This window comes from Silurus meridionalis, chromosome 14 (assembly GCF_014805685.1).
Source record: "Silurus meridionalis isolate SWU-2019-XX chromosome 14, ASM1480568v1, whole genome shotgun sequence".
Lineage (NCBI taxonomy): Eukaryota > Metazoa > Chordata > Actinopteri > Siluriformes > Siluridae > Silurus > Silurus meridionalis.
Genome location: NC_060897.1, coordinates 13,434,365 through 13,456,044, shown reverse-complemented (window position 1 = coordinate 13,456,044; position 21,680 = coordinate 13,434,365). Strand labels below are relative to the sequence as shown.

The following is a 21,680-nucleotide window of genomic DNA, read 5'->3' as shown; positions in this document are numbered from 1 at the left end:
CATGTAGACAGAGATTTATAAACAGCATTTCTGTGGTGAGTTGTGATGGTACATTGGCAAGCATTTTAAGTTGTAGTCATTAGTTCCTGTCTGCATCGGAGGGTAGCTGGTGGTGGGGAGAAGGAGACGAATAAATAAGATTGAAATTGCTTATTCATTAATTTACATACTGTTTACTGTACTTTATGGCCTGTTCTGTATAAATCACTATATATGACGAGGTGTAAGGAAGAGAGTTGAATGAATCCAAACACTGAAAAGTGACTGCTTTAGACGCATCATCATGCCTAGCTAACTGCCTAGCAAACTGAAACACCATTTACTCAAAGTTTTAACAGAGCTTTTCTGTATAAAATATGCACTTTGGCCTTAGTGGTGTTTAAACAACATATTTATTTGCATTTATTTACAATATTGGTCCAAGTTTCAAGCTAAAAGCAATTTAGGCAATAGTGTGCATGTTTGTGTGCATGCTGAATTTATGGTGAACTGGTGAACTAATAATAACAAAGTATAAACAGATTCAACTAATATGGTGAGAAATGATCACAGACACTGTAATATATAAATAAAGACAGACAAACAGACAGGCAGACAAACAGAGAGAGAGAGAGAGAGAGAGAGAGAGAGAGAGAGAGAGAGAGAGAGAGAGAGAGATTAAGAGAAAGACTGGCTCACAAATAAGTTAATGATTAAGGAATTAAGTAAATAGATAAGTGGAGAAAAGAAAGTGTACAGAAAGAAGAGTCATGTAGACAGTGTGCTAGTTTGGCTCAATGCATATACTGTGATTGTAGATCAGAATGGGGCACAGTCAGTAACGCATTTCTCTTACCCAATAGTCGAAATCCCACCCCTAACAAAAGTATTTCAATTCTTTCCATTCAGTTTTATTTTTATAGCACTTTCAACTTTTAACAAACTGTGCTTGTTCCTTATAGGTTTAAAGGTTGAAAAGACTACCAATGGATTTGTGTGTGTATGTGTGTGTGTGTGTGTGAATGCATGTGGGTGTATTTACCTGCATCCACATCGTTAGGCCAACCACTGGGCTGTGAGCCACCGGGCGCAGGGGAACGGCCCGAGTAGAACACATCATCCACTGGGCTCTCCATTTCACTGTCATCAATGGACTTACGCTTGTTTGAGCTGAGAGTAAGAGAAGGTAAGAGAGAGAGAGAGAGACAAGAGGAATTAAAAAATATAGACAGTATTGTGCAGCATTTGTGAGCACAGCTTTGCTATGAAATCTGTCTGGGTTCTGGAAGTGGCTTCAAATCAAATTTACAGTTTCAACACCTATTAACAATTAAAGACATGTTATGATGTCTGACACCTACTTATTTAATTGTTCACTGGAGCTAAGTTGTGATATAGGCGCCTATGCATTTTTATCAACCAAATAATTTTCAGTGCAAAACTACTCACCCGAGCAGCTAGTACAATAAGTAGACTCACTGTCTTAAATCAACTGTCCTCGATTTGATTCAATGTCTTTTTTTCCCCTCTATATCCACTTGGGTTTGCCCATTCATTCGCTTCTGAATGAATAAATTTGAGAACCAGATTTTGGAGACCAGACATGTCCTAGCTTATTAATGACACCTGGACTGAGAGAATCATTCTATAAATTTAATTCCATTAAAGCCTTGATTTACATTCTCCAGCTTTGAAACTACTAGGAGTTGGTTAGCTACAGTAGGAGTGTTATCAGTTGAATAATCTACTGAAGTAGTCAGTAGTATATTTTCTTTTTTCTTCCACATAAAACACGTGTTTTTTCTTTTGCTTTTGGCTATAATGTAACCGGCAGTTAATAAAGAACACTTTTAAGTGAACCGAGAGAGATTTAATAAAAGAGATAATAACAATTATGTAGTGTTAATGTCATTATGCATTTAGCTTGTGATAAAAAAAAAGAACATAACATGCTTTCCCGATACGATACAAAATACAAAAAATATTATTAGTAACTTAATGTCCTAATCCATCTGCCACCCCATATATCAGGGCTGTCAGACTGCAGTCCTGGAAAGCCTCATTGTTTTTGTGGACAGCTTAATTGTTTGGTGCACATTCGTAGTTCCATGCAACTAATTATATTATGGTGAAGTCCTTGTGGAGTTTAATCTGGTATGTAAACTCAACCACGCTGTGGTTGTCCCTTGAGTCCCTCAAGGACTGCAGTTTTCCATACAGAACATGTTAGGCTTGTTTGATATATTATTTAATATTAAATTAATTACCCCCAGATGATCTTACATTGCCCGGAATCAAGTTGACCCTAATAATGTAATGTTGTATAAGCTATTTCCTCCATTTAATTTAAAATGATATAGCATGCTGTGCCTTGTTATGATCTCCTTCGTTGTGTCAAAAACAATTGTTGGAAGAATGGATTGCAATCAGCAAGGGAGAAAATCCCCTTATCTGGTGGAAAACACATGGGAAGTGTTTCTTTCTCATGGTAAAACTCATTCTCCAGCTACAGCGTTCCACAAAATTTGTAATTTCAGCTGAAACATACCACGTAGACTTTTACGCATGAATTACAATGAGCACTACTACTTGACAACAAAATATATATTTTGTCCACATACTTAGAATTATGGTATGGTATTTTTCTTTCTCTTTTTGAACTCGCGCTCGGAACAAATCTGAACAAATCTGAACAAATCTCTGAACTATTTTACTGTCAAAGGTTGTGAAATCCCTTTTAGAATATAGATAAGGGTGTAAACAACAAATAAACATAGCTAAATGTTACCAACAAACTTAGAATTAAAAGAATGAAAGAATTTAAATCTTTCTTCTGAGAAAATAGCTTTGAACAAAATATCCAAATCATTTTATTCTAAATACTAAAATACCGACATGGCATAATCAGACTAACAAGACAGAAATACACTGTATAGACAAAGGTTTGTGGACACCTGACAATAAGATTGGTATGTGCATTTTTGAACATCCCATACCATATTTAGTTCCCATTAGTTCCTATAATAATTTCCACTCCACTAGAAAGATGTTCCAGTTGATTCTGTAGTGTAGTTATTGAGATTTTGCTCATTCAGCCACAAGGGCTTTAGTAAAGTCAGTAAACTGATGTACAGTGAGGAGGCCTGAGGTGCAGTCAGGGATCCAATTCATTACAGGTTGAGTAGGGTTGAGGTCAGAGCTCTATAGAAGGTCACTTAAGATCTTCCACTCCAACCGATGGAAAACATAGGATGTATTTGGATGCTACCACATCCAAATACATCCTATACAACTGTGTGCCTCTTACTTTGTGATAACAGTTTGGGAAAGAACCACATATGGCTTGAAAGTCAGGTGTCCCAATATTTTTGTCCATATAGTGTATTTGTTTGGTGGATATATACCGAATCGGAATGTTTTTCCTTCCAAGTTGTAAGATGAATTGCATGTGAATGACTATGATATAATCGGTTTTATCTTTTTTATTTTTTTATTTTTATAAGTTCATTGCCTTCAATGTTAACTGAGAGGGTGCGGTCCTTAGACCTTAATTATTTTCCTGGCAAATGTTATATTCAGCTATGTCAATTCATATTACATCATATTATACTTTTTTTTACTTATATGCCTACTGCAGACTTATGTTTGTAGGTAATTTAATCAGTGAATAAAAGAAATCTTTCGTCTCCACTGCTAATTAAAACCCTCTGAAACTTGCACATAGCCAAAACATTTTGTACAAAGTTAAACCAGTGGCATAAGGTTACCTCTTTGCTAAAGTTTTCAGGGAAAAATATATGTCAAACAAGCCTGGTGTGCATTGTTGTGAATGAGAAATGGACAGTGTTTAGATTTTCAGACTCAGACAGAAAGAGTGAGTTACTGCACGACTCAAAGACAAAAAGAAGTGAAATGCAGTGAAGAGCAGACTGTGCGGTGTACCTCCGAGGGAGACTGCCATACAGCTCCATTTCAGTCCTGCGGCGGCCCCGAAAATTGAGGGAAAAAAGAATGTAGGCAGTGTGTGTGTGTGTGTGTGTGTGTGTGTGTGTGTGTGTGTGTGTGTGTGTGAGAAAAGCAAACAATGAAAAAGAAAGGAATAGAGACAGACAGAGAAAAAGAGAGACAGTAGGATAAATCCAGAGATCAAGAGACAAGAACAGAGAAAGCAGTCACAATTTAGAGAAAAGAGGAAAGAGCATTGGCCAAGCACATTTATCCACATGCAACATTGTGAACTTTATCGTGTGTGTGTGTGTGCTTGTGTGTACCTGGTCGATGGTGTGGACGTGATAGACCGGCGACCCAGGTTGATGTTGTAATATCCAGGACTGTCCAGGTCCGCCAGAGAGAAATTGGGACCGGTAGCTGTGGCAACTGGAGCTAAACGCAATAAAAAACAGATTTGCTACCGTTACTGATGATCAGCTTACATATCTCAATTTCATATAATTTACTGTACTGGCTAATTTTGTTTTGAAACTACAAGTGCCATGTGGGCAGGAGAGTTCTTTCCTGCATAGCAGCGTGGCTAATTTTAGGGCCTGAAAAATGCTAACAAACATGCTAGTTACAGAGATATAAATTTTCTATATCAACACTTTTAATCATTGAAATAGCACGTGTTTAAGTCAAGTTAGAGGTATGATATCATTTCATTAATGTATCTGATATAGAAAGATGATAGAAATATTGAGAAGAAGAGAGGAAATGTGTCTATCTGACTCACTCTGTGACACGCGGACCAGCTCGGCTACGTTCCACACTCCTGAAGTCACAAAACAGTCCTGGAAACTCAGGTGCCCTGGGGTGCAAGAAAGCAACAGAGAATGTCATACACACACACACACACACACACACACACACACACACACACACACACACACACACACACACTGAAAACAGACTCACCACATGGACCACATTGTTAAATTCGTCCTTCTATTTATATTGTGCACTGTCACAGTGGGACAATAACAGGATGGATGTTTTTTGGTTAGTCCTGCTATAGACTGAGGTGTTCAGAGAAAAAGGATGCTAAACATGACTGAAGAACTGTGTGTTCAACTCCAGTAATTCAGTGGGCTTGTAATGACTAAGACCTGACATAAACGATATTTAGAATGTGAGTGAATTACATTTAAACAAGCAATTTGGAATTTTTAGAGACCCATAGCTTCCTCTGAGGCAACACTAAGTCATCTTCTTTGAGACTGAATGAAAATCCTCCACTGAAACTGCCTAGTGTAAAATAAACAGACCTAAATGGCTTTGCTATAGCTAACTCAATCTTTAAAAAAAGTTACAGGTCTTGAACAAGGAATTCAATGAAAAAAGTTTCACCAATTTTCATTCAATGTTTTGGTGGCTGTTAAATAAGTGTGCTGAGAGTAAAACCTACAGGTGCCTCCTGCACTGACACATCAGGACCAGTATAAAAAACGTAAAATGCAATATACATATGTAGGCGCTGCTTGTGCTGTACATACAAGTAGCAGTTTGTGTATGTATGTTAATTTAATAATACAGACGGATCGATACAAGATTAAATACACTGTATATGTATGTTTTTAGCGGTCACTGTAGGTAACAAAGTTATATTTTCTGATCTGTCCACATTAATCGACTGGGGTCAAAGTGTGCATGCAAAGCATTCACCAGCAATGCTGGAGCATGAGCTCAGTGCTGCTCTATTTGGGAACCATGTGGTTTTCATCAGCCAATCATGCCAGAGTGATTTATGAGCATTCGAGCAGCATAGCAGTGCCTAACTACTATGAACTGGAATTGCTTGGATGTGCGTGTGTGCAAATATGCACATGTATAGTGTGTGTGAGATAGCGTTTCTGTCCCAGAAAATAAAATAACATAGTTCAATGTATTTAATCAGATAATACCTTAAATGAAATGTTTAATATGTCATATATCCTGTAGGTTGAATCATATAAAAGAGCATAAAGAATATGTATAATTTCACTATTGCTAGCAGTAAAAAAAAAACAAAAACAAAAAAAACGACAATCATGAAAGCATCTGAAATGTAATAACGTTTGCATGCTTAGATACATTATGTATCTAAGCTTGAGCTTGTTTTTCTGAGCGTACCATTGGGTGGGGGCTTGACGTCTGCTTCTCCTTGCTGGTTGGAGTTCTCTGATTGTCCAGATTCTGCAAAGAAATGATGAGGATAAAATTAGGCATATTTCAAAACACTGTGGCTGAGCCAAGACTAAGGAGACTTAGGTTCTTTCCACACTTTAATGAATGATGACACAGCAGCCAACGAATTGTAAAAGACACCTAACAGATATTGACATTCTATTTTCCGTGTAGCTGTCCTTTAAAACCTGTAGAACAAGGTCTAATCCAGACTTATATTAGTTTATTCATCAGGGTCCATGTTGGCAGATGCTCTCGACAGTCTGCCACACTGCCTGCATTTACCCCAAATTCAACCCTTACAACATAAAATTTACAAACAAACCTTAAATATTCTATTATAAATTTTCTGTACAAGTGTAAAGAGTTTAGAGTGTAAAAGAACTATAAAGCCAGAGGCAAATCCATTTTAGATATTGTTTGGCACACTGAGGAGAATATCTGATTAGTTCCTTGGCACAAAACAAATGGCCACATACTGACATTGCTGTACGGGTGTCAGAATTGATCTATAGTTTCTTATAAATCTGGCCAAATTACCTAAAACTCTACTGTGAGAATTTAAATCAATGTAAGCATGATATGATTCATAAATCTGACAAATTGCTTAGGAGTAATATAGATATTAGATATTCTATATAGACATATGCATGCTGTTGCTTCACAATTACCCATTACAAACACTTAGAGACCCATTAAGAGCATGACAATACCTCCATGCATGAAGCACGGGCCATGAAGACATGTTTTGCCAAGGATGAAGTGGAAGAAGTTCAGAGTCCTGACTTCACCACCTTTTACACGTTTGGGAATAACGGGAACACTGACAGCAACTCAGTCCATTTAGTCCAACAAATGCTCTTGGGGCTAAATAAGCACACATCACTAGGGCTGAAACGATTCCTTGAGTACTGTAACTCCAGTAATCCGCATACAAAAAAAGCATCGAGGCAAATTATCTGCCACTATGCTTCGTTTAGTCCATTTAACTACACACAGAGCACTGTCTTTCTCCACAGACCATTATTGCTGATGCGCCACCCCACTCTGGGGTCTCATTTATAAATGCGGCCTACATACAAAACAGGGCTGGAAACGTGCGTACGGCACTTTCCACGTTACACGATGTACGTTCGCAGGGCTCAGAGTCTACTTACAGGTGCGCGTTTTTTCATGTCACGTTATTAATATTATTTTTAATCACAACCTTTCCGTGGAAAGCTCAGCACAAAGGGCGCTGCAGAATGAAAAATGGAGGACCGGAGAGAAAACAGCGAGGGGCGAGGAGAAGATTCAGGCCAAAGGACACAACAGAAAGTTTCCAAAGTTTCAAACTAAAACATTTGAAATAGATTTTTATATTTTTATTGATATATTTGTACTTGCATTTTGATGTAATATGGCAATTAAATGCACTAAATGGGTTTAGAATTTACATATTGCAATTTCAGCAATAAAAATTGAAATTTTTCTAAAAAGGAAAAAATTTACCTGCTCATTTAAAGAGACCCGTCTTATTTTCTTTTGTATATTTAGTATTGCTCTTTAATGAAAAAAGTACTTCTTATTCAACCACTGGATTAATCGATGGACTAATTGGTAGAATCCTCGATTACTAAAATAACCGATAGCTGCAGCCCTACACATCACTGTATTTAATTTTTGTTTAATCCAGAGGTTGTAGAGGTTGTGCAAAGTTGAATATAAATTTATGTGATATTTGTCAAACAAATATGAGTATGATGGTTAAATGTTATGAAATATAGTGTATAAGTTAAAGTAAGAATTGAGGTGGCAAATGGGGTGGAAACATTGTCTTCCAAATCCGGAAGACACTGTACATAAATGGTACATACAAATAACTTGACATGGTACATACAAATAACTACATTTTATTATTTACTAAATTTACTAAACAGCAGCCCTCATTATAGGGCAATATATGATGTGGACTGAACTTTGAGTGCAGTGACACAGACGTTTACAGTATGCCTGTAACTAAACTGATATTGGAGAGTCCAGGCGCTTCTTGGATGTTGTATTTGGCTCAGTTTCAGTGACATTCTTTCTGCTATCCAGTGTTTTCATAACCATACATTATACTGGAATACTATTGAAAATAAGCATTGAATGCTAACCAATCATCATTCTTTCACCGAAAGCAAAGTGCAATTCTAAACGGCGCATATCAGAAGTCCAAAAGCCATTGCTCCCATTGCAAGTTCTACAAATTAAAACAACACAACAGTAACAGACGTAAATAATGAAAAACTGATACAAAAAAAGGCACTAGCAAAATCAAAAAGTGGAAGAAAACCAAAAGCCCTTTTTCCCCGGACTTGTTCCCTTCCTCGTTGCATGCGCTTCGGTCGCTCTGCGGAATCCTGGCAGCCATCTTAGCATTTGGCAGCCATCTTAGCACTGGTGGTGTCAGAGAATTCCTGCTAGCTTAACATTTGCAAACGCCCTCACTAATAAAGGGACACACTGCTCGTAAAAAGACAGCTCAGACCACTAAATGGTAAAGTATTTCTAGTACAAAAGCATAATATATATCACAAAAGTATACTATATACATTTCTGGACATTTTTTATATAATTATTCTATTAATGCGCAGAAAATGAGGATTTCATAGCAATATTATAAAGTATATTGAAAGATACTAATCACTAAAGAGCATTTGATTGAATGTGAAGTACATTTAATAAATAATTTTTTTAAATGCACAGGAATGTGATAAGATTGTATCCAGGCTCCGCAAAAGATGTTGTTCACAATCGTGAAGTGTGCAACAATACTTGGCAGCTCTTACCAAACATTCAGGGAGCATATATTTCATGAAGATGTATATAAGTTGCAATTCTAGTATATTTGTACTTTAGTAAAGTGTAATAAGGTAGTAGTACGTAACTATTTTTCACCTCTTCTTCCAGCTAGCTTCCCCTAGTGGTGTGCATCCCTGAACACGGTCCTGGGTCTTTATCGAGCTCTAATCCAATTACAAGACACATTAATGGAGCCTTACTGCGCAGAGCTGGACCGGAGTGAATGGAAAAGCTATTTCTATTGGAGAGAGACAAAAACGAGGCGAGCAGGGGGCAACTCACCCTCACGCTCACAAAGGAGGCTCTGTCCATTATTAGAGCCGGGGCCCTGTGGTGCCCAGCCACTGCTGTTATCAGCAAATCACAATATACCCTCCGTGCACACACAACAAATACATAAACACACACAGCTCGCTAATGTATCCAAAAAAAAAAAATGCTCAGCACCATCCTTATCAATCCAGCACACTCACCCAGAGGACCCCTGAACACAGCACAGGCCAAAAAACAAATGTGTCGCACATGCACAGATATATGAGCGCAAAATCTAAAAAAAAGTATGCACACTACCAAATATGGGTTTAAAGTAAGAAGGAATATCCTGTGAAGCTGATCTTATATTCAAGTAAAGGTCATTGTTACTTTCAACTTTCAAGAACTCTAACAAAAAATTAATTGACTCATTTCCAAAGCGCATATTCATAAACGGCCCTGCTTGCAAATGACTGTGCACAAACAAAGGTTTGTTTTTCATTTAATTATTTATTTTGCAGCTTATGCATTTGCCAATAAGCTCAGATTGCCAGTTTATCGCAGACTCACACTGGCAAATGGAGAGGATTAATCTAACACAGGCCTGCTGCAGGACATCTCAAACACCAACAACATAAAATCAACAGCACACAGCGAAGCTGGGTCAAGCTAACTGGGTTCAGGGTGAGAAGAAAAGCTGTAAAAAAAAATTACGAAAAATAAAACGATTATTCTTATTTTTAGCGGTATATTATTTCGCTAGATTTAAAAGCTTTATATCCTTTTCACACAGAAATGTGAGATACATCAGACACGGCATAAATAACATAAGCGTTGAAATGTATTATATAAAGCAACCACATAAGATATAATGTACTGGTGTTGCTCAATCTACATAGTCCGCTATATGGTCAATAGACACTATTTGGTATTCAGCCACAAGACCACAACTAACTCCAAGATGTTTTATATATACAAGGTAATTCGAGGTGTGGTCAGCGTTCCAATTCATCCCAAAGGTGTTCAGTAGCTTTAAGGTAAGAGCTCTATAGCAGGCCACTCAACATCTTCCACTCTTACCCATGTAAACCATCTATTCATGAAGTTTGCTTTGTGCACAGGTTTATTGTAATGCTGGAACAGGTTTAGATCTCATGGTTCAAGCGAAGTAAAAATTTGATTCTACTGCAACCAAACATTCTATACAACTGTGCGCCTTTGACTTTGAGCTAATAGTCGGGGGATGAACCACATATGGCTGAAAAAGTCACGTGTACTCTATGCCCATATATTGTACATTCATTGTTCATGTACATTTCAGAAAGAAACAAGAATTACTTGGCCAAAGTTTTCAGAGAATATTTGTTTTAGCAGACGTTGTTACAATATGTAACGTTCCCAGTGTTTTTTACCCTTCTATTAGAAATCACATGTAAATCTGAATAGTAGGTGAAACTTTGTTTTGTTGTCCATATTCTAGTAAGTTTGTATCATCATTTATAAGACATCCAGCTGCAAGATGTCATTTTTTGTCTATGATGTAAAACACACAGAAAAAGATTTCTTGCTTTTTTCCTCACAGCTCCTCTCACAATAACAGCAGCTCAGCACTGTTAATCTGATCTTGAACTCCATATGACCGCTCATCTGCGATTTATCAACATATTGCCCTTGATCTGTGTGTGTACTGCCCTCTATCTGTGTGTATCTAAACAAACTGATTTGTTATTCTTATAGGATGTTGCTTTTCTTCACAACAAACCTGACAAGTGTGTTACAACCCAACCACCTGAAAACACACACGAATACAATAAATATTTTTTTAAGTTTAATGACTGAAATGTAATTGTAGATGTAGGTGCATAGTGTATAACTATGCTGAATATACTGACTGATAAAACCGAGCTGACACCTCCGCACTGTAGCCAGAAATACATGCCTCACCATACGACAAAGGACATAGTAGCACAACACCCACTCTCCCAACACCACCAAATGGGTTTTGCATAAGAGGTTTATTGGTATGTTGCTAAACATTCTGACCTTTTTTTAATCCCTAATGCGCTTAAAATGTTCCAAACCCTTCTAATCCCCAAGGCAATCCCACACAGATGTTCTCAAAGCTCTTCTATTGGAGTATTTTATTTAAATACCCCCCCCTTCCCACCGCTGTGCACATTATTCATTTCCTATCTTATAAAAGCACACTTGATTCTGTGCCTGCGCCCCCTCACCTGAGGCTCTGCAGAAGGCACTGTTTATGGACGCCGCTGCACGGGAGGGCCTTTCACTGAAATGCTTCATCAGACGCAGTCAGTTCAGCGACTAAAAAGCTGAAGGAGGCCTACATGCTCCTGAGCCATAACCACCAACCCCCCCCAACACACACATACACACGAATTAACTCTGAACTCATGTCCTTGTGTGTTTTAGAGTGTGTGTTTATGAATTAGTGTACAAGAAGGAATACATAAGACCTTATGAGTACCAAAATGAATGTTTATATGTGATAGAAGATAAATAAGAAATTCATGCCTTGTTCCTCAGACATGCAGTAGCATACATTAGTGTTGCAAATGTGCCTTTCCTATTCCACAGCTGTGCGTGTGTGTGTGTGTGTGTGTGTGTGTATGAGGTGCACATATATACATATGAAACTAAGAGTTCATATATTCCTGTCCATTTTTGCCTACTTGTGTGGTACGTCATATACCTCTGTTCTGAAACACCCACATGTCGCTTTTACCTATTAGGATTTATTCATTGTTGTTGAAAGCATTTTTAAGCTGCACCTGCATAATCTTCCTTCACTTATTAAGTGTTTCATTAATTAATATGTTATATTCTATAAAAACATGAAAAAATTCCTCTTTAGCCAGCATTTTATTAAAATATTTGGGAAAAAATTAATGTTTGGAAATCAGTAGCTCCTTTCTACTGATAAGAGGAAAACAAAACGATGAATAAATCTATAAGATCTGAACAGAGAAGAATTCAATTTCATAAAATCCATTTTGTAACTGTTTTGTGCATGCATAAAAACGCTAAAGAGCCATAGTGCTAGCGTTAGCCACTAAACAGGATGTGGCTAACGGTAGAGTCTTTAGCATTTTATGTCCAGCTTCAAGAATTTCACCTAAAAGGAGAAAATCCTGACAATTCCACATATAGAGGGAGTGAATGAATGAAGGATGGAAGGAATGAAATATAACATAAAAACAACAAAGACATTTGATAAAGTATGCTGAAACAAGTAGAACAGTAAAGTAGATCATATATTTAGGAAATTAAATATTAAATGTAACACACACACACACACACACACACACACACACACACACACACACTTACATACACATCTGTATTACTCAAATGGGGTCTGACAAATGTAGACTATTTAATTTTTCCATCAATTTAATGTGTGGCAATTTAATTAAATACTCAATTTAATCGATATAATAAAAAGTGTATTGCAAAAATTGTTTTTGTAAAATATTATAAATTTTTTTTATACATGATTCAACCAAGCAGGCATTTTATTTCAAATTGTTTTAAAAATGTAAACTGTTAATGATTACAAATGTTAATTATAATAAACTGCGTTAATAAAAAACGGCAAGCAATTTCATGTTTTGCATTTCTGAACTGTACCAAACCGTACCGAACCATGAATTCTGGGTACTGTGTGCGTACATCTATCTATCTATCTATCTATCTATCTATCTATCTATCTATCTATCTATCTATCTATCTATCTATCTATACACACACACACACACACACACACACACACACACACACACACAGCTATAATATATTTGTGTGAAGAGCATGTTTAAAAATTCACACACAAATGTGAAAGCCAATACAGTGTGAGATTTGTACATAATAGTGTGTCTGGGTGTGTGAATGAAAGCCTTTGGCTAGACAGACATTCTACCTCTGCCCATGTGTGTGTATATAAACGCAAGTGTGACTGTGCATCTGTGTAAATATAAATGCAAGCAGGAGTGTGTGCATGTAAGTCTGTTCATGTAAGTCTGTTCCTGTGTGTGTGTGTGTGTGTGTGTGTGTGTGTGTGTGTGTGTGTGTGTGTGTGCGTGTGTGTGTGTGCTTGGCCTGGGTCGTGCCAGAGAGGAGCAGGTGTGCTGAGATCTGCCCTGCCTTGCATGCTGCCCATCTGTGTGCCCGTCTGTGCCCGCTGCCTGCCAACTACACGCCCAGTGCAGAGAGAGAGACAGAGAGACAGATAGAGACAGAGGGGGAGTGCTAGGACCTAGCTTAAGGCTATAGCAGGAGGGAAGAGAAACAATAAGAGAAAGAGAGCTGGGAAAATGTGGGTAAACCTGTTGAAGACTATGCTGGGAAGAGCCTCTAGAATAGAATGGTGGTTGTTGCAGTAACATGATATGATGATCACTTAAGGCCACAATATTCTGTATGTGACTCTGTCACATCAAAAACACATTTCGCACACGAATCACAAATCGATATGTGATAATATAAGTAGGCCTATTACCACTTCCATGTGTTGGAGAATTAAGCACGGAGCATAAGCTTGGTGGAAAGAGTGCACTAATAAATGTAAAAAAATAAATAACTATAAAGCAAAAGAAAGACGAGGACCAAATGAAAGGGTATAGTAAAGCAACTGGACTGTGGAAAAAATCATGGATGAGGAAAGAGCGGAGAAAGAGCAAATAAAAGAATGGCGGAAAGGGGGAAGGGAGGCAAGGCTGGCTGGATGCCCATTTTTTTCATGTTCTATCCACACGTCTTCTGGTTAGAGAGATGTACACGAAGATGTATAGAGCCGTCTGGCACAGACATACAGCACTGCGGACAGCTGCTCTTTCCCAAGATAATAGTGCACCTCTAATCCATACATTCAGTGTGCATGTGGATACACACCACAACACACACACAGAACTCTTAATCCATGCACTAGTGACTGCGCCTGTGAGCGATCTATCAGCCATACTGCACTACTTAGGCTGTGAGGGTTTGAATCGGTGATGCGATTTCTGCACACTTGAAAGATTAAAGCACTGCCACAACAAGCCTCCGATTTAGCAATTAAAAGCTGCCACTTAAACTTTCACTAATACAAAACAGAAAGCTAACCATGATGCAATCAGTGTGTTATAATCCAGATCTATTCACAAGATGCAAGTACAAAGTGTTTTAATGCTGATTTAATTCATTCCAGATGTTCATGAGTAAAGTAAAAAGTGTATGGAAGATGCACATGCCACCAGGGGGCGCAAAAAAAAGAGATCAGTAAAAGCGCTACTAAGAGTTACAAAAAAGAAAAAACACTATATGTTTAAACTTTTCTTTTTGCTTTTGTTCCATTCTTTATTGCATTATGCTTGTTTCCAAGATCTCAAGTTTACATAAACAAAAAAACCTGATTTTATTTTCCTTAAAAATAAACCATCCAGTTATAAAAAAGAATGTCCAGTACTACAGAATGATATTCTATCATGGTATATTGATTACATATAATAAAATAATAATAATAATAACAACAACAATTTGATAATTACCAAAATCACACAATACAAATCTTATTAGCAAACATGTACTTGACAGAAAGATGTGCATATTCATATGAGTTTATTATTGGCACAAATATGTGCAAGAGTAAGACATGAAAATAACAAGAACAGAATGAAAACAATGCCAATAATGCAAATGCTGTGGCTGAGAAAACACTTTGGGAAGCTTTCATACTGAGTGAAATGTGTGAGGTGCATTAATAGTAATAGATTAATGAGCAATGCATAACACCACAAACCTCAGTAAAGTTGACAAGAGAAAATTGTGCTGGATTTTTAGTGTTTTTGGTGAGCTGGAGTTATAAAGTTGCACATAGGCCCATAAGCTGCTCAAAAGAAGGTGAGTAACTTAATCATTTCTCATTTTAAGATTAATTTGATCGGGCAAAGATGCCTTCTTATAATGGTCAGTCCAGAATTGCACTGTTCAAATATACACATTCAACCTGAGACTACTAATCACTCTAAAAAACAAAACAAAACAAAAAACAAAAGCCCCTTGCAGCATTGTGTCTATCAGGCTGATGCAAGAACATGGCAGAATGTTAATTCAGGTCTGATACTTACATTCCTCAATTAAATTATTAGAGAAAAAAACATTGTGATGTTGGAGTAAAATAATCAACAATCATTGATGTTTTATTCTTCTCATGCCAAATGAGTTTATCAACCATTGCTTTTTTTTAATATATATGAATAAATGACACAATGATGGTTTGTACTTCTAATACTGTGGAATATCTACAAAACATATTGCTTGCATTATGATGTTTCCTTACCAGCTGCCTTTTCTCTTTCTTGAAAAAAAAAAAAAGAACCCAACATCCTCTTTTTATCATCTCACTCTATCATTAGACATAGGTTACATGGAACTTCTGTCATAAAAGTTCCTGTGAATGAGGTGATGTTAAACCATGATATGCTACACAATACGTGAAAAGTCATCATCGTAGACTTTTCTCTTCTGTCTCACCTGTAAATACTTATCACAAGCTTGCCATTAGGGGTGCTGTAGCAGGCAATGACAGGGTGGAGCTGTCAGCTTTGATTTGCGTTTTCCCCCCTGGCAGACCAGTTTGATGAGTGTTTTTCCCCCCCCACTAAACATGTTAATGCAATGAAATGTTATGAAAACTGACTGAAAATGTATTTAAAAAAAATGCTTAGCACTGACTAGTAAGCATTTTGTTCCTAAAGTCAGGTTACTGTTGAATTTCTCTCATTGTGTCTGTGTGGGTTTCCACCACCAAAGATATGCAGCGTCTTACAAGTGCAAATGCTCTAACACAACCCTGCTCCAGTCTATCTATTCCTCCTTCTTTCTAATCTTCTTTATTCATTCTCTGTTATTTAAAATGTTATTATGCAGCTCTCTGTGTGACCAGACACTCGCGCTGGGTCCAACTAATGCACAACCGAGCTTACATAAATCTTCTATATAGTGTTATATCTGCAGATCAGAATTAGTAGCAGTGGGCAGAGATTCAGATGGGATGACATGATAGTGCATCATAAGGACTGTTATCTTCTGGAGAGCTCATCAGGGATGTGAACTGATGGGAAAGAGGGCGGAGAGTGGATAGAGTGACCCCAAATTTGCAACAATAAACCCATTCTGTGCCCCCACTCAATGACCATATAATGTAGCACGAGACTATATAATAGCACTTTCTGAAAAAAGTGTGGGGAGGATATGTGGGAGAAGATATGCAATGCACCCCCCAGGGAGCACTCTATATGCATTGTGTGTGTGTGAGTCGGGAGTGTTGATCATGTGATGGCACCATGTGCCAAAACGAGAGCTTGAAAGTAAGTTGGTGAGAAAAGAGAGAGGGGGGAAGGGGGTTGGGGAAGCTGTGGGAACAGCAGGTCTTGCCAAAAAAGACAAGCGCATGGAAAATAAAAAGAAAGAGAGACTTCTTGGCAAAGAGTGAAGGAGGCCAGATAGTGATGAGAGAAAGATAGATAGATAGAGAGACAGAGAGAGAGTGATAAATGTTAAAGGAGAGAAAGAGAGAGACAGTTAAAGTGGGAGTGAATGGATGGAGATGAGACAGGCAGGTGTGGTGAGAAAAAAGAGGAAAGCACTTACGCTGTGAATTGAAGACAGAGGATAGAACGGCAAAAGAATTTAAGAGTAGACTGAGGTTAATACCAGTCTAAAAGCATTACATACCCCTGAACGACTGAACTCTTGAATTTCAAAGATGCCTTTCAAAGTAACTGGTAGAATTATTTCAGCATTTAGTCATTTATGCCTAAATGCTGAAATAATTCTACCAGGTTTTCACTAACTATGGTGCCATTCTTTAAACAAAAGACTAAAAGGAACAAAGGGAGCTCACTAAACTACCCAGCTTTTATTAACACTCTGGTAGTTACACACAGCTATTTATCACTTTTGTTTATAAGATCCTATTGCCTTAAGGGGTCTGTGTCCACCTGCTGCCTCACATACCCACTGCCCTAAATATAACTGTTCAATGAAGAACATAAAAGACTTGACACTTCATTAAGACACCCATCCATCACCCACCATTCAAACATGGAGTGTTCACGCTTTAGACACTGTGTAAACATGCAATATATCAAGGCAAAATCGCACGCATACATCAAAAGCCATTACAAAAGAATTTATTTTAGTGACCTCCAGAATTATTGGCACTATTCAGAGAATAAATATATATGTATAAAAAGAATAACTAAGTGAGTGTAAACGTACAGCAACGTTATATAGTGTTTTTTAAAGAGTTTCATATTTCAAATACATTTTGTTAAGCAGTGTAGACAATAGAAATAATGAGTCATGTCCTGTAACCAGTCTAGAGATGCTTTTATAGTAGTTTAGTCCATTAAGCATGTTAAGCTCCCTCTCATGTTTGTGCTATTATCCAGAATCACCTAGTCAACTGAATGCTCCAAAGCATCATGATTAATTTTACAGTGTCTACCAAATTCCTTTACTTGTACATACAGTCCCCTTGTCATGCAGATGGTGTGCATGACTATTAAGTTTGGTGACCGAAACTGTGATCTGTGAGATATTCAAACCTCCTCCTCAAGTATGTGTATGTAAAGGTTTTTTTTTTTTTTACCATAATGCAAGGCAACGAGGTTTTACCTTTGGTGACCTCATACCCTAGTAAAACAGGACATGTTTAAAGCAACAACAAAAAAAAAAAAAAAAAAACTCTTCATAAGAGCTGTGCATAGATTAGATGATTAGATGAGAATTATTTAAGTTAAAACAAAGATCATTATTTAAATGGATGAATAGGCTTGTCATAAACTGGTTGTTTAAAAAGTGTGAAACGAAGTATTCTCGCAGGAGTAAAACACAGACAGCAGGCATTTCTCTCATTGAACTACAAGAAGGTAAGTGGGTTAAAAAAAGTCTCCAAAAACCTGCAGAAAGGCCACTTGATATCTGGAAGGGTTTTCCATTTTTTTTTATCTCTTGGGTTCTCCCCTTTACATGCCCAATCTTAAATAAGCTTCAAGATGGCCACTTGGCAAGACTTTTTTTTTAGCCTGTAAACAAGGCAAATAAATATGTGGATAATCGCTTCGAACTGAGTAGACATGTTTTACAAGTGAGTAAAACCACATATAGACACATAAATGGCGCCCGTTAAAACAATCACAAGCGCCACAGAGATTGCTCATTTTACTTAATGAATGGTTGAAAAGCATTGGGCAAGAGAAGAGTGCTGCCAAAGTACAGTTAAAGTGTCACTGTGAAGGATGAGAAAGAAAGAGGCAGAGACAAGGAGAAATAGATTGCCAAGGACAAGAAAAAATTGTGCAGAATACAATAGTCAGCATAATACAATGCTTGTCACAAAACAAATAAAACAAAAGAATCAACTAAAATGTAAAGTAATGTTAAAATACTTTATATATAATAATATTGAATTCAAAATAAATATTAATTTAAATAAACTGGAAAACAGGACAAAAAAATATATATATTTCAGTCCTTCCTTTTTGTCCCTGTATGTTTGTGTGTGTTTGTGTGTGTGTGTGTGTGTGTGTGAAAGAGAGAGAGAGCGAAAGACTGACAGACACAGAGAAAGAGAGAGAGAGAGAGAGAGAGAGAGAGAGAGAGAGAGAGAGAGAGAGAGGTGTTGCCTATTTGCTTGTATTTCTTTTTTGGAGTGTGTTTATTTATGTGTGTTGGTATTATATCTTGAGCTGATAACAGGTGAATTAATGGAATTGTGTCTGGGGACTGACATGCAGGCCAGTCAAGCACAAACACATTACAAACACTGTTCTTTGTTATGTCTAGGAATATATTTTTTACTGTGTAGCTATAAACTGAATATAAGTATAGTTCATCCAGTATAACATAAAAAAGAAACTTGACAAATGGAATCTTTTTCATGAAGGCACATCTTGAACTTTTCCCTCTCCGTGTCTCACACTACTATAATAAGAGAGGCGGTATGTTAGAGCTGGTGAGTCTACGTGGCAGGAGGAAAGACTTGGCCTTCGCTTCCACAAACAGGATTCATCATATCCACATGTTGCTTTAGGGTCAGGTGAGGCCAGTTAAGAGTGTGTGTGTGTGTGTGTGTGTAATTCCATATGCTAAATTCACACATTGAATTGGCTTAATATTCTGGCTTATTAACAGTCTTGGCTTATTTCACTTCATAAGCATAGCTGTAGATCATGTATCAATCCATTTATTAACTGACATAATAGACATTTAATCTCCATCATATATTAACCTCTCAATGCTGAGTTAATCCATGATTCTATCTGTTTCTGGAACTACCTGAGTAGAAAAGACTGTAATATTGCACAGCTCATCTGTCAGGAGCCAGCCTCAGCGATAAGAGCATAGTTAATGAGTGCTGTGTGAGCGGGTTATGTATCAAACTCAGTCTTATCACAAACTTCACACATCATTCTCTCCTACGTTTCTAAGGAATGAGAGGTGCTAGGGATGGGCTGGAGCACTCAAAAACAGAGAACAAAGGGGAGTGAAGGGGCAGAGAACAGGAGGGTTTAGACTTTGGCACCAAAGCATTGGGGAGGTTGGTTGGGTTTTTTGACATCACTACACCTGAGCCTAAAATAAACACATTCTGAATGAAAATGTTCTTAATTTTCTGTGTATTCAGGCCACAACAATTAGTAACAGTTCATATCTTAGGTAGTGAGCAACCAAACATCTACTTCGGTTGTGCCATACTGCAAGCATTTAAAAAGGGGAATCAACAATAAAGAAAAAAATTGCTAATGGTATATAAAGCCATAGAATATATTCTATATATATATATATATATATATATATATATATATATATATATATATATATATATATATATATATATAAAATATATACAAAATATGGCATATGCTAATTCAAGTCATTCGAATAAAGTGGCTGGAAATGTATGACAGCCTAATTGGTGTAGTTATTTGAGCAACCAACTTTACTCTGCTATCTGAAAAACACTGCAGCTGCAAGTGTGTTCGGTTTGTGCCTTCCATGTAATAGCAGAGTACTGGGAATAGATTGTGATTTTTTAGAAAGCAGTTACTCTAGTATTTTTCTAAACCAGACTGCAGTCCATTTACCTGACATTCAAAACTTTAGCAAACATAGCCAAACAGTGTAAGATAAGAACTATTGTTAATGATTTGGTTTCCTCACCAGTATTGCAATTTTGGTTGGATATTTATTTCTGTTATTCTCCTGTCTGGCCTGATTGTAAAAAAGTCCTAATAATACAAGGCTGTTTAATGTCATATCAAATACCTTGCTTCTCTTCTCTTCTCTTTCCTTGAGGTTATAAATGGATTGCTGATCCAAATTTTATCGCTACAGATAACCCATTTAATACCCACACACACACCAGTGAGGAGTAGTCAGCTGGTAGAAAATTCTCTTTTTTTTTAGGCTGGTCATAATAAAAAATTTAACAAAATTAAATTCTTTAGGTTTTGCAAAAATACTATGCCAGCAACTGGGAAAATTTGAGCATGCCATGCTCATCTCCAAATCCACCACCATCCCTCTATACTGGACTTAATTACATAAATTTGACTGATTAACCCAATGGAAACTCAATAACGAATCAACTTTGCTTCAACTATGAAGTGTTTATATAAACACCACCCAAGGATGTGTTCAAGGTATGTTGCATCCATGGTAACAACTAAGGAGCTGTTACAAAATCTGAGAGGGGAGATCATTTCCATGTACGAAAAGGGTCAGAGGTGTAAGATGATTTATAAGACCTTGCACTGTATGATATTCAAAGCTTCAGACAAATCAGCATTCCTGCTTGGTTGTTGGAGAAAGTCCAACATTTACCTTCAAGTTAAGAGGCCATTTTATTGCAAGCTTACAGCATATGCTGATAAAGGCTGTCATTTTCAACCATAAGAAGATCTCAACAACCAAGGACTTCCACACCGCTCTTGTCCAAACAGCATAAGGGTCGACTGGAATACGCCAGAAGGAACTTGAATAGAACTGCAACTATTCTGGGACACAGCTATATGAAATTATATGAAGTAATGAAACTAAACCAGAACTGCCATATGGATAAATGGTTTTCTGATGCAAGAAAGAAAAAGGAACGCTTATGAGAAAAAAAAAGGCTAAATAAATTCATAGAAATACAAAGTATTTTTTAGAAGAAATGTTATGCCTTTGTGATAAACTGGACCCTTTGGTTATAATTGGACGCCAATCTTCTAAGTCAACCAAAACTTGGATAACAAATCAGTCCTGTGTGTCTATGTGTGTTAAAAACATGCCCTCAGATACTAAAATCAGAGCTAGTCATTCTCTTTGGGAGTTTTATATGCATACTCCACCTAAAACATAACAGCTACCATGAAACCTATTGGAGGCTGCATTGTTTGGCAGCTGCTTTGCTT

General features: G+C 37.2%; 1 protein-coding gene across 15 annotated transcripts in view; it reads right to left on the bottom strand.

Annotated features, from left to right (window-relative positions):
* Positions 1 to 21,680, bottom strand: part of nfixb (nuclear factor I/Xb) — a 132,436-nt gene that overhangs the window by 22,317 nt on the left and 88,439 nt on the right. For 9 of the 15 annotated variants that reach the window (XM_046866709.1, XM_046866707.1, XM_046866716.1 and 6 more), the window contains 5 exons: positions 6,085 to 6,147; positions 4,709 to 4,783; positions 4,251 to 4,362; positions 3,922 to 3,957; positions 1,022 to 1,149 (listed from right to left, as the gene is read on the bottom strand). In XM_046866709.1, coding sequence (XP_046722665.1) covers positions 1,022 to 1,149; positions 3,922 to 3,957; positions 4,251 to 4,362; positions 4,709 to 4,783; positions 6,085 to 6,147 — 414 coding nt within the window. The remainder of the gene's footprint in view (positions 1 to 1,021; positions 1,150 to 3,921; positions 3,958 to 4,250; positions 4,363 to 4,708; positions 4,784 to 6,084; positions 6,148 to 21,680) is intronic. The other 6 variants (XM_046866710.1, XM_046866721.1, XM_046866708.1 and 3 more) reach the window with 1 other exon arrangement.